Here is a 14035-nt window from a genome sequence, read left to right on the forward strand (position 1 = left end):
CACACATGGTGTATTAATGTCCCACCAAAACTGGATCAAACTGATTTCTTCCAAGAGTCCTTTCTGTACTGTGTGATTTAATGCCTCACAGCTCTTCACTGCGTGGTTTGGAGTTTGTTTTGACCTTCAGCAGAGCACATGCCATTTACTAGTTTTTGGTGTTTTCAGTGTATGACATGATTTTGGATGTGGTGTCCTCATTTCACTCATGTTTTACTGCACATTTTTAGTCTGAAGATGGTGTTTAGCTGCGTGATGTTTGATACAGTTTGTTCTCAAGATTTTTTTGAGAATGGCTGTGCATGCAGCAGTTTTTCATGTAAGATCTCTTATGTACTGAGTGATCAAGGTTATATGACTGAGGAACAGCTGCACTGATACATTGACTCATGACAACATTGAGTCATATAGTCCCAAAACTTGCACTACAACTGCAGATCCAATTTTTCTCTGTAGAGCCCTCTCTAAAAACATCAGAAGCTTAGGTGAACAGAGACTTTCAATAAAGAGATGACTTAATAAAAGGGGTGAAAGTCATTCTATCTGGAGGAGGAGGTGTAAGTACTCATTATGGTATTGAAGTGCTATCGCCTGGCCAGGCTAACGCACCAAAGAGACACAGCATAGTTATTTGCCACAACAGTCTGGTCATTCAGACCTTGGATCGCACCTTCAACTAGCTCACAATTTTTATTTGGAGTTACAAGATGTAAAATAAAGTACAGTCACAAGCTCCATTTGCAGGCCTAGTACATGGTGCAAAGTCTCTAATGCTGCAGTTTGTTAATTCCATCAATCTTACTTGAAGATTTTCCTCAATAAAACATGAGAGAAACCTTGTGAGCTGCACCCCAGTGGTAGACAATGTACCAATAAGTGCTTGAGCACTTTGCTGGTAAGTGTATCTTGGAGTTGTCATGTCAAATGATTGCTTGATCTGCTCACACCTGTCTTCTGGGTAATAGTGGAGTGCTCAGGCATTTGTACATAAAGCAAAGTTTTTGTGGTTAAATCCCAAACTCCTATTTTCCAAGACAAGGTTTTAATACCTTGAGAAATACATGTAATAGTTAATTCCTGCAGAGGTATGATTTCCAGCAATAAAAGTGCATAAAATCCTGCAGTCTCCTTTATAAGAATCCCAGCTGAGGATGTGAAAACAATCTCCATGCTGTGTGGATTTCAATGTTCTCTTATTTTGAATTTTCAGTGGAAGTTAACTGCTGTATGTGCTCAGCTCCTTGTGCCATTTCTGTTGCTAGGGCAGAAGCAAAAGCACAAGTTGGAGGGGCATAAATATTATTCCTAATGGTGTTCAGGCAGCCACGTAACCAACTGTAGAAGTTTTGAGGATCAAAAAGGATGTTGAACAATTCAAAATTAAAAGTATAACTGTATAAACTCTAATAAACAGCAGCAGTTGGAAACTGCAGTAAGTAGATCCATCCAGATCCCTTACTTGTAATAGAGGGAGGTGTAAAATGTCCTTTAACTTCTACTAGCAGTACTTAACTAATGATCTCATCAACACTGTCGAAAAGGAATCAAAGTACTGAGCTGTCAGTGGTTAACAGCAGTGGCATAACACTTTTTTCCCCTCTGGATTTAAATACAAGAGAAAATACCACCGAGCACAGGTGTACAAATAAGCAGAGAAATGTAACTGCTGGAAATTAGTTTCTATCTGATCCTATGAATATCAGAATAAGATAAAAAGTATGTGAAAACTCACTGTTCGTTTCACAGCCCATTATTGTGATCCTTAAAATTTATTCTTGTGAGACATTTTGTTCCTTTGGGCTGTATTTCTAATAGCCACCAAAAGAATGTGAATTCTGCCTTTGAAATAAATGACAGGATATTTCACACTAATTCTAACTCTTTGTAACATGCGGCAGTTTTAATGGTGCTGTATGAGACTACTCAGGCAAGTACTGGAAAAAGGTGCTACTTGCCCATACAATCTTTTGAGACCGCCAACCAAGAGCTGAAATAGACCGGAGGCAAATTTCATTAAGAAATAAGATGTTCATTCTTCATTGTGACTTTTAACAAGTTACTAAGGGAGGTGATGTGTTTGTTCATTACCTGCATTTGTCCCAGGAAGACTGCACATGGCTGCTGAGATCAGTGCCACGGTTGTGTTTCAGAGATTTGGGATAGTCTTAGGTTCTCTCAGACCTTAAAAAATCTCGATACTGAAGTTTTCTCTCTCACACACATACCAACAATTATTTAAAAAAACCCGATAAGGTGGGGTCTGATTTGTGGGTGCCAGGAGAGGTTCTGTAGTGGTGGCTGAAAATGTACCCTATTGGGTACATTGATTGGTATTTCACTCCAGTGCGCTAGATCTCAGCCCCATTTAAAACTGGGAAGGTACTCCTGACTGCAGTGAAACCAGAAATTCATTCTTGAGCTATATCTACTGTATTAATGGCGCTTCTTTTTGTCATGCCTGTACTTTTATGTACAGGTCAGGGAGAGGGAAGAGAAGGCAGGAGTGCTAAAAATCCCTCGGTGTAACTGTCTGTGAGGGAAATCACAAGCTGCCGGTGTCGTGAGCACCTTTGAGCCTCAGAGCTGCAGCAGCCCACACCACCGGTCTGCTTACTTCCAGCTCCACAATCACAAGGCAGACCTAAAGAGCTGAACCTTTATTTCTTTTTTAGAAAGAAAAGATGGATTTTCTTAAAACACAATTCTATGGTGTATAGTGAATTCTGTTGCCAGAATTCATGACCAGTGTATTCACAGCTGAAGTGTAAAGGAAGATGGCTGGCAGGGCAACTGCTTGCTCTGCTGCCAGCACGTAGGTTTGACAGGCTGAGGAGTGATAGGACGGTCTGTTGTCTTAGCACGGTGTCTTGTCCCATTCACTGTGTTTCTGAGTGTCCTCCTGAGTGGAGGTTACGGCAGCCCTATGTGACTAATGTGACTTCAGAGTGCACTGGCTTTCAAGAAACAGCACTTTCAACGAGCAGGCTGTCTGTAGCCAATCTCCAGCAGGAATCTACTGTGTGATTTAAATAGCCGCGTCTTATTTTGCTTTTCAACAGCGCTTTCAGATTTATTTTTCAAACCAACATGTAAGTAACGGAGGCAGCGGCAGGCTGCGCTCCCTCGCAGAGGGAGAGAGATGCTTTTCGCCCGGCAGCGACAGCCACTTCTCCTCCTGTTCTCCCCCCGGGGATACCGGAGTGCCAAACGCCCGCTGGCCCGACCTCGCCCGTGCCGCCCGGGCTCCGGAGGGGCAGCAACAGCGGGCGGTGCGAGGAGCCGCTGCAGCCGCCTCCGGCTGCCCCCGCCCGCCGGGATCGGTGGCCGCGCTCACGGGGACGGGCAGCTAGCCGCGGGCCCGCCCGCCGGGGCGGTGGTAGGCTCCCGCCGTGCCTCCCGGCGCATAAAGGCAGGCGGCGGGGGCCGGCCAGGGGCAGCGGCTGGCGGCGGCAGGGGAGCGACCGGCGGTGATGGAGCAGCCGGTGCAGACGGAGACGTGGAAGGCGCGGAGCCTGGAGGAGCTGGTCCGTATCCTCCATCAGATATTCGCCGAGGACAAAGTCAGCGTGGAGGAGGTCCAGGCGCTTATGGAGTCGTACGAGAGCAACCCCGAGGAGTGGCTGCAGTACGCCAAATTCGACCAGTACAGGTAGAGAACACCACGGAGCAGGGAGCCCCCGGCCGCGCAAGCGGCGCCGGCGTCGGGGCAGAGCCGCGGACGGGGACTGGGATCAGCGGGGACGCGGAGCGAACCCCTCCTGCCCCGCCCCCGGCTCCCCGGAGCCTACAGCCCCTCCGGCGGCGCCGAGGGGGCGAAGAGCAGAGGCCACGGGGCGGAGGTCCCAGGGGGTCCGCAGCGGGGCCGGGGGCGGGGAGCGGGCGGGGCGGCCGCGGCCAATGGCGGCCCCGGGGCACGGGCGGGCAGCGGTCCCGCACCCGGCCCGCGCCCCCCGGCCGCCCCGCTGCCTCCGCTCCGGCCGCCGCGGTGGCCCGAGGAGACACAGCGGTGCGCCGGAGCCACCGAAATGAGCGAATAAACACGTAAACAAAGCTGGGGGAAAGGGCCCGAGAGAAGCGCGGCGGCGGCGCGGGTTCTGCGCGGGGCGCTGCGGAGGGGGCGCAGAGGGAGCCGCGCACGGGGCGTGCTCGGTGTCTGCGGCAGAGCCGGTGTCCGTCTGCGTGCCCTGCCTTACCTGCGGGCTGGGAGCCGCCTGCCCCGTGCTCCGGCGTAGTGCAGATCGAGGCTTTCTGCTGCTCACCAGGTGGACGGAAAATACCTGTTGGGGTTTTAACTTCCTCTTGATCTGCTAACAAATTATTTGTTTCTTCCACTGTTGGCTTTTTGGTCTTAAATTTCAAGATAAATACATTTTATTCGAGTGTTTTCTTCAAAAAACCTCAAACACCCCAAACCCCGAAACTTTTCCTTTTAACCGTGCCATTGTGAAAGTGTCATTCTGGCTTGACATTTTTTTAGCCTCCTTTCACCTCACTTTGACTATCTTCCATTCAGAACAAATCATGAGATTTGTAACAGAGCATAGGAAACTAAGAATCAGAAAAACAAAGTGTGTTAACATTGGAAGTATGCATGGCAACCTTTTATTTATTTATTTATTATTCATTATTTATGTATTTATTTTTGTCCAGCCAGACCTGTACAGAAATAACAGCACTTGCAAAGTCCTGTCAAATGCCAGCATTGATTACTTATTTTTTGACATCATAGGAAAAATATGTCTGCCTAATAGATGTAGAGGTTGTGGATGCAGTGAGAGGTAGTGTATAGATACACACGTTTGCTTTGGAAGTAGTTTGTTATGAGCATCCTTTCTTGAGTAAAATCAAGTGGTCTTATGGGGACACTAATTTGAAACCATTCAGTTGACATCTGTGCACTTTCTATGTGCCCTTGCTTGCATTTTGCAGGTGAGACTGAGGTGTACCATCATAGGCATAAATATTTTCTTTACTTGGCAAAGTGGAAGTACTCATGACTACTGCTAAAATTAAATCTGAAGGTGCCGCTGAGCTACTTGTACTACAGCATCAGCCCCAGATCAGAAGAGTCACACTATGGGAAGCAACAGAGTAAAATCCAAATCCCTTTTCTAGTGAACTTTTCAATAGAAAATGATCAGCAGCTCAGGGGAGGCTTATAGGAGAGTAAAAGGAAACAAACATACAATGTTATTTTAAAATAATATTTGCTCCAATAAACTTTATTCAGAAGTAGATGCTGGCAAAATTTCCCTCACAGGTGCTTTATCCACATAACAATGCTACAAGACAAGACATGGAACTTTCAGGAACAGAGTGGGAGGACCATGTACAGAAGTCTGACATCTTCATTATTTGTTATTTTGGCTTTGTACAAATGAGTTCAGAGAAGGAAAGCCAAGAATATTAGAAAAGGAACTGCAGAAGAATGTAACAATTTATTTTTCTTGTTTCATTGCAGTTCTCTGTTTCTAATTATAAGCCAGCTGCTGAAGTGACTTCATTCAATAACCATTTTGACTTGATCCTGTCTACCACTCTAGTCTGACTCACAATTCCCAAACTCCTAGCATCTACATAACTCAAAAGAAATATGATTCTAAAATATTAGACATGTCCTTCCTTTTCCTTTCCAGAGAAAGAACTCTTACCAAAAAAAAGCAAAACTTATAAATACAATTTCATTTTTTCTAAGTAATACTCAGATTTCAAGAAAACAGAAGAAAAAGGGGTTTTGTATGTCACAACCTTCTTTCATAAATATGTTTGTATCATTTTGTCTTTTACAGGCATATTAGTACAGTAAAGAGCAAACACTTTGTATTTCAGGTATACAAGAAATCTTGTGGACAATGGAAATGGAAAGTTCAACTTGATGATCTTGTGCTGGGGTGAAGGTCATGGCAGGTTTGTATCCAAAGACTATGATTTTAGCAAACATATAAATCCCCCATGTCATTCACTGTCATACAAAATAGAGGGAAAAAAAAATCAGCCCTGTGGGAGCTATCAGAAGGTGTCTGGAAAGTAAAAAGTGCAGAACTCTATTAGTACAGCAGTCCTGAATATCTGCTGTAACTTTTGCAAGTTTATACTTCATGGCCATTTTTAAAGTACTCTTTCATAAATGCTTCGTTTTTCTACAAAAGCTAAGCTTCCCTTCTTTCAGAGAAAGTTTTTAGTCCCAGAGATACAGTGATTGATATGACCCTGTTCAACCTGTCCCATAGAACAGACCCATACAACACTCAACCTCAGAAGCAGGACTAGGTGCAGTTTAAATACTCTTTGTTTTCTCAGGGTGTTTAAATCTGCCTCTGTGGCAAGATGAAAAACGTAGATTTGGATTAGGACTGCAGATGGCAAGGAGGGAACCCCTTTCCAGAACTGCTTGGCTTTCTGTAGGTTCATACATCCCATGTCCTCCTTCAAAATTGACCATACTGCTGATGTGGCCTCCTGAGTTATGTGCATAGACTGTACACTTGGTTGTCTGATCCTACCCAATGTGAGGGCAGGATCTGTCTCTTGGAGGGTCTTTCACCCTCCCTTTAGCCCAAGAGTGTGGGCTAAAGCAAAAACTGCAATAGCAAGATATGCAGGTTTTGACTGAATATTCTCACACCATGAATATTTAGACTGAATATTTCTAAATAGAATATAGACTGAATATTTCTAAATAGAAAACCTAAGGAGATGTTGGAACAGCTTTTTGTTTGTTGCAATTGAACATTTACAGTATTAGTTAGGGGATGCCATAATATGATACTCAGAGCAATATAGAAACTGAGCTCACCACCTCTACTCCTTCTGGGCTGTTCCCACACTGCCTGTAATTTATGTCAAGCTTTGTTCAGGTTGGATGGCCATTTGCCACAGCTAGACTGAGATGGGTTGTTTTTGCTTCCTACAAGAGGAGGGTCAGATTTTCTCATGTTTTTTGGAAGGACCATGACAATGTGGCATTTGTGAAGTGTTCTGTGCCTGAAGCAACTTCTGCTCTCTTGGCATCTCAGTTTGTAAGAAATCCTAATATTTGTTTACTAAGAACAGTAATGTACAAGTACCAAGTTTCTGATTGAAACTTATTAGCGCTGTACTTCGGAGGGTCAAATTCCCTCTTTTCCCTTGCCCCTGATGAGTTCTCCCTTTGTCCTAATCGCATTTACTCCTATAACAGTTAATCCTGTTCTTAAAAAAATTAATCCAATACTAAACTAAATATCTAACCCATATGTAATCTCTAAATGTAGCAATTAGAACATGCTTCAGAGCAAGAAGAGAGATCAAGAAAGCAAACAAATCCTACTAGATTCTGTTGGGTTTTAACATTAAAATGCCAGTGAAATTAATATCTTAATGTAGCTGGTTGTACTTAGTACTATCAGAGTGAGAAGTACAGCATTTTTTTCTTTGACAATGCCTGTGCATCCCAGCAGTAAAGGGGGCATAGAAATTAAGCAGAATTAGCTCATTTCTTCATGTTTTGGGAGCGAGCATGGTGGATTTGCAAAGATCATGTATACTTGCATGATTATCCCAGCCTCTGCATGGGATCATGATGGAAGAGTAGAGTTTCTGTGAAGAGTTTTTGTGTTCTGAAGAAATTTTGAGCTGTACTCCTTTTTCCAGACTTCCTTTGTATTTCTCCATGTCAAAGTCATATTTTGACCAATACCTGACTCGTCTCCAAATCCCTCTGTATGTGAGCTTATCTAAATATATTTCTATAGTAGCAGTTTTAAGTAGACAACCCTTAGTGCATGTCCCCTGTGCAGTGGAATTTCATTCTAAGGCTTTGTCCCCATACGATATGCAACCCTGTCTGTCTTGCACTGAATTTAAAAATGCGTATCACACTGAGTTTGGTTATTCTTTTTACATATATAGCAGTATCCATGATCACACTGACTCACACTGCTTTATGAAGATCCTCCAGGGAAATCTAAAGGAGACTCTGTTTGAATGGCCTGAGAAAAAAGGGAATGGTGAAATGACTAAGAAATCAGAACGAGTTTTGAGGGAAAATCAGTGTGCCTACATTAACGGTAAGCTATTGAGCTTGTTTTGACAGCTATTTGTTCATGACTCTTATTCCTAACAGAAGAGTTCATCTGCTCTCTAGTCTCCTACCTTTAACAGTATAATACTTACAGCTTTATGCACAGTTTAAGAAGGTAACTCTTTAGATTCTTCATAAACCTGTATTTAGATTCAGTAAAATAAATCACCACAACAAAAACGTGCTTTTAACACACTCTTAAAACATTGTAGCAATTGTTCGATAATTTAATATACTGTATATCTCCTCTAGCCCAAGCAGCCTTTAGCACTGTGCCCCAATGATTATCTGAAATTGCTTGTAAACATAAACTTGAATAGCATTTTCTAAGAAATAAAAGAAGCAAAGTTTAGATAGCTTGATCATCTTGCTCTTCCCCCCCCCCCCCCCCCCCCCCCCAAAGAAATAATGCTTTTGCTCAGTCATGGAAAATCTATGTTGAAAATGTAAAAGCTGTCTATGAAATAAATTGACCAGCCAGGAACAGAAACCTGTAACAGTGCTACTTATTGTCCAAATCAACAAAAGACTGTAGTGCTGAAGTGCAGTGTGAGCAGAACTGAAATTGCCAGTCTATGAAAAAAATACACAGTGTTGAGAAATGACTAAGACTCCATCAGTAAGGCTCTTCAAGTACCTAAATCAATGCCATCATCACATGTATCTGTAGCTATTACCACCTTGTACTTTGCTGGACGCCATCCTGGAGTTGCCATCTGAGTGTAATGTGTGCTGGTGCTGTGAAAGACACTGCACACCGTGCTGGATCACCTTGAGTTCAACCGAACAAAGGTGAAGCAGCAGAGAAGGAGGTCACCTGCCTTTTACATCATGGGTTAAACACTGGAGAACACACCTTGCGGGGCTGACCTTGGGAGCTTCCCAACTAGAGTAGCCTCGTGTTGGGTTATGGACTTAGCCAGGGTGAGGGCACTGGGGGGCAAGACTGGTGTTCTGCAGCCCTCTGCTGAAGCTTTGCCATGCTAAATGAAAACACAAAATTGATAGGGCAGGAAATGCAAGAAGGGGCTTGACACATCTGGTGATGCTCCCATGCCAGGTATGTGGGTTCTCAAACTCAGTCAGGTTTTCCTACATATGCAGTTGTTTCCAATGCAAACAATTACAGACTGTGTGCATCTTATCCAAAGCTTCCTTGGTTGTTTAAAACAAATTTGGTATCTAGTTCTCTGAGGCTGTTTGGATGTCTGCCATGTTTTGTAACAGATGTTTTGGTTTAAAAGTAAGGCGTTAAACAAGCAGAAGGAAAACACTGACAGTGTGTTGATTGCCATAACTGCATCAATAGCAAGTGCCTTCACGATTCTACTGCATGCTTCTTGGTTGCTCTTGTGTGTAAGGGTTAGAACCCACTAAAATGTTTATTTGAGTTTCCCGTTAGATGAGCACAGATTTAGGACTCTCCCCCCAGATGCTACATCCTCTGTTAAGATAAAGTATATTAACAACATTTAGGGCTTACAATCAAAGTTAAGAGTGTACTCATCACTCTCAGGGTACCATGGCTATGTTGCACAATCCAGGTCCAGGTATTGTATAACAAATTCAAGTACAAAGGCCTGAGTTGTTTTTACAGCAGGGTCATAAACTTACATTCAAAGTCTCTCTTAAGTAACTCAAAACCTTCATTTTAGTGTAGAATGGACGTGGTTTGTTTCACAGATGTGATTTTTCATACCTTACATTTTTATGTAATAGTTTGATTTCTACTCCACCAGTGCAGAGTGACCACACAACATACAGTGCTTTGTTTTACTACGTCTTCAATTATGCTTACTATTCAGTCATGAGTGGAAGTATGCCAGTCACTATTGATTAGTCACCTTATTGGAAAGAGAGAACAAATGGAAAACGTGTTCTCCGAACCAATGAACTGGAAGGATTAATTAGGAAACAGATGCCTGCGGTAGAAGACAACCATATCTCTGCCCATAAGTCCATGCCCCAAATGCATGTAGCTGACTTTTATTGTGACTGACATCCCTGTTACTTGTGAAGAATTAGCAACACCAGAAGCTTTTGTCCCCTTCCTGCTTTTGGAGCATGTATAGCAACAGCTCTCGTAGGAAAGTAGATGAACTTGAAGTCCTCTGGGAATGAGAGCTAGAAGATTACTTACAGTAATGGTCTTCTTTAATTTTCTTGGGATTTCGGTTGGCCTTTAGCCTGTGGTGGATAATCTAGAAATTACATGAACTGTGGAAGGCAATAACACATTTTGAATTACCAGTGTAGATTTAGGAATCTGTGCTAGAGAACAGCAGTCAAATTCCTTGTACTGAGTTACTTGTTGCCCATATAAGTGTGGGCATGCCTAATTGCTCATGAGTTACAGTTTAAAAAGCATTTTTTTCAGGCAGTTGAGATCTCATTGGATCTTCCTGCTAACACATCTTCTTGTTTTGTGCCTTTGCTGGTGTAGACTCCATTGGCCTGCACCGTGTGGAGAACATAAGCCACACAGAACCTGCTGTTAGTCTGCATTTGTACAGCCCACCCTTCGACACCTGTAACACCTTTGATCAGAGGACTGGGCACAAGCACAAAGTCACAATGACCTTCTACAGCCAGTTTGGAGAAAGGACTGTCTGCGTAAGTACGAGATGAGACACTCGTCCCCTGGCCCTGGGCTCTGAACCCTGTGAGGATGGGCCCAAAGGGCTGCCCATCTGCCTGCACAGGCTACAATGACACTGCCCTGGCACAGGCAGAAGGATCAGCACCTCTTCCCTTCCTGGGCCATCCCTGTCTAGGATCAGATAAAACCTGTTTCCAAGTACTGTCTGATTGGTAGAGTTGAACTTCCCTTGTGTGGAGTTCCCCATTTTGTAGTCTACCCCTTCTTTGTCACATCAGGAGATCAGTTCTGAGCAGAGAGGAGGATTAATGAGACCTCTGCTACTAGTTAAGCATCTTCAGGCAGCAAATGATGGCAAACGCAACCTAGTCAATGGAAAATGTGAAGTAGCTACGTTGTTTTGGCCAGCTTTAGTCAGGTGTAACATTTCCTGCCTAAACTGTTCTGCCAAAAAGGATCGCATTTCAAGAGGTTTTAAACCTTGTAGCTTATTGTAAATACTTCTTTGATCAATTCAATTCTTCAGAATCACTGTTTTCACAGAGTAAGACTTGCTCTGAGGGTGAGAGTAGGCTGGTTGTCTGTTGTCTGCATTCTTGAGCAATGGCGTAAGATTTTATTTGGATAGGAAAGAAATCTTAAGAAAATTTTTGGGGCAACCAAGCTAGGACATCTGGGAGAGGTTAACAGGGTTTCAACACTATTCTATGCACTGGGAAAAATAACTACTTACATGTGGAGAAAAGACTGATTCTGGATGTTCAGCCACAGAGGTTCAAACACTGTTTAGTTTTGTTCGATACTGAACACTTTAATTTTTCATTGAAGCCAGAAATTCAGTGCTCAGGAGTTTCCTAGAGTGAGTCTTTAGTCAGATCAATTTAAAGTTTTATACAGTTGACAAGTACCATGTAAATTATTTCTTTGAAGCCTGTCACATTACCAAACAGCTGAAACACAAATTTTGACCTTGCCAAGTTTGAAAGGTCCTTGAGAAAGTAAATTTGAATTTACAGTTCAGATTTTAAAGGGTAATTAATGTGGAAGAATTCTGAACAAAATTCATGCAACGATTCAGTGTTTGTTTGCTTGCTTTTTGTTTTAAATCTTTACTGGATATGAAGTACATAAGATAGAAAGTGAGACTAGATATTTTGACTTGGACTCTTTCCCTACTCTGATCTGTACTCATCTGGCAGTGTTTTCACCATTTGTGGGAAAGTGGATCTGGCTTACAGGAAAGAGCTAAATTTTAATCATTGGGTCTCTTTCATGAATTCCTGTAAATGGAATTCCATTAAGGAAGAAAGTGGTAGCAAGTCTGGACCATCTAGCTGTCTAAAATGCCTTCATGATACAAAAACCTTCTGGTCTCAGTGACTTGGTTTCTGGAAAGCTGACTGGAAAAGCAAACTTTCTTCTGCTTACCAGATCACAGAAGGACATAGGCAGGCAGAGATTTATAAATTATAAATACCAAGAGAGTAATGTAAAGTATATTTGTGTATCTTTTATGAGTAAGATCTGCCTAACAAAAGCATATTCAGTGCTCTTTGTCTTAATTATTTTACAGGTAACACACACAGGTAAATCCCTAGTGACTTCTGGCCTCTGGCCATGATGAAGTCTTGATTAACTAACTCTCCAGGAAATACGCAATAAGTTATTAGGCTTAATAATAAAAATATTAAGTGTGTCAAAGGACTTGCCTATGGGAGTGACTGCATGGTTCAGGTACAAACCATGAGAATACTGATAGGAAAGTTCCCTGAGGGAAAACTGATTTTGTCTTGGGTGTCATAGCACACCAGTTCCTTCTGCCAGGAATTTTGCAGCGGGAGGCAGTATCTCTTTGCAGCCTGTCTTCCAAGCTGGACATTCGAGCAGTTTCTGTCAAAATGAAGTAGAGCAGACTACTGGGGAGAGAAGACAGCCTGAAGGAGGAAGCACTCCTCAGCAGTCCTTTCTGCCATGGGCTTACTCATGGGCACCCAGAGCCAATGGACAGGGTGACTTTGTCAGGCATGCAGTGCCTTCTACAAAACTCTGGCAAGGAGCACTGAAAATATATGCTCCAAGTATGTTAGGGTGCTGAGCTACTCTGAGAACAAAGGTCCATGATGAGACCATGAAATAGGCAGTGACCTTCTCTTTCCTTAAAGCAACAACCTCTCCTCTTTCCTTTTAGGCAACAGGAGCGCCACAGGAGAACAACTGAGAAGCACCAGCATGCATTTGCATAAGACCTGCTGAATGTTTAACTGGGGACAGAAGACTTGCATGGCTAAGGTTGACAGCCAGATCAATTTCAATACTTTGTCCATTGGAGTACACTAGGGCAGCTTCCAGACCGCACGCAGTTTCCTCGAGCAAATGCCAATTGTGGGACACTAAGCTAACTAGTGCCATAACCTGCTTCAGAGGTTAGATGCCTTTTCCTAGGCTCCTGTTAGAATTAAATAGTTTGTCTTCTAATTCTAGTGCCCTTTAAACTCCACCTTGGATATCAGAAATAGGGTTTTTAAACATCATCTGACAGTTCTCAATAGACCTATGGGTATTTATGCTCTCAATGTAATTAGTAGCTATATAAACTTCTAAGCTTCCAGTCACTTGTACCTATGGGTAGCACAGTAGATACAACTAACAGCAGCGCCTTTTTTTTTTTTTTTTAATTAAATCTTTTAGGTTTTAATGCGCTAGGCCATCTTGATAGTTTTGTGCATTTTTTACTTTTTTTTTTTACAATTTGATTTGTCAGATCCTGTTTTAAATAGGAACAGAGAAATTCTTCATGCACGATGATTTTTAAAACTGATTGCACAGAGATTTGGCTTTTAAGAAGACTAATCGTACTTAATTCAGCTAATGTCCAGTTCCCAAAGTATTCTGTGTAGCCAATGAAGAAGAAAACTGAAATAAAACTGGATTTGTGCACAGATTTCAGAGTTTTCAGCATTTTTCTCATGGTAACTAAAATACTGATCACACTTTACCAAAATGCACATTCCTCATGAACATCTAAATCTTTTCAATCTAAATCAAGTAATACACTGCTAGAAAAGATTTTTAAAAGCTGGAGGTGTTTCAAACATGCAAAGAATCCTGACTCAAATTAAGTTTGGGGGGAATTCTGCCACTGAGTGTGCTGATGTTTACCTTTATCCTCCAGATTTAGTCACAGGAAAGAACCTTCTTGAAAAGAGTTAACTGTAATTAAACATATATAAATCAGCAAAGCTGCCTGCACAGAGGCTATCCCATTCATTTAATGCAGTTAATAACATATTCTCAAGTAGGGAATGTGTAGTAATTCTCCTAGTGTAATAGGTGACTGCTGGTTAGTCAGACAGCAGTTTAAATTTTAGCAGTAT

General features: G+C 42.5%; 1 protein-coding gene across 2 annotated transcripts; it reads left to right on the top strand.

Annotated features, from left to right (window-relative positions):
• The first annotated feature begins 3413 nt into the window (after positions 1–3413).
• On the top strand, positions 3414–13602 carry CDO1 (cysteine dioxygenase type 1). Of its 2 annotated transcripts, XM_032097182.1 has the most exons (6): positions 3414–3649; positions 5830–5907; positions 7891–8048; positions 10506–10675; positions 12235–12247; positions 12850–13602. In XM_032097182.1, exons 1-6 carry the CDS (start codon positions 3471–3473, stop codon positions 12912–12914), a joined length of 663 nt encoding a protein of 220 aa, XP_031953073.1. In that variant the 5' UTR covers positions 3414–3470; the 3' UTR covers positions 12915–13602. The 2 variants fall into 2 exon arrangements, with proteins under 2 accessions (XP_031953073.1, XP_031953074.1); XM_032097183.1 differs by lacking the exon at positions 12235–12247 and having other exon boundaries at positions 3415–3649.
• The last annotated feature ends 433 nt before the right edge of the window (positions 13603–14035 follow it).

The sequence above is a fragment of the Corvus moneduloides genome, chromosome Z, assembly GCF_009650955.1.
Source record: "Corvus moneduloides isolate bCorMon1 chromosome Z, bCorMon1.pri, whole genome shotgun sequence".
NCBI classification, from domain to species: Eukaryota; Metazoa; Chordata; class Aves; order Passeriformes; family Corvidae; genus Corvus; species Corvus moneduloides.

Excerpts from the sequence above, each read along its gene's own strand:
- CDO1 (XM_032097182.1), top strand. The coding sequence starts at position 3,471 with ATGGAGCAGCCGGTGCAGACGGAGACGTGGAAGGCGCGGAGCCTGGAG. Across the intron at positions 5,908-7,890 it reads TGGGGTGAAGGTCATGGCAG|CAGTATCCATGATCACACTG; the intron begins GTTTGTATCCAA and ends TTACATATATAG. Across the intron at positions 8,049-10,505 it reads TCAGTGTGCCTACATTAACG|ACTCCATTGGCCTGCACCGT; the intron begins GTAAGCTATTGA and ends TTGCTGGTGTAG.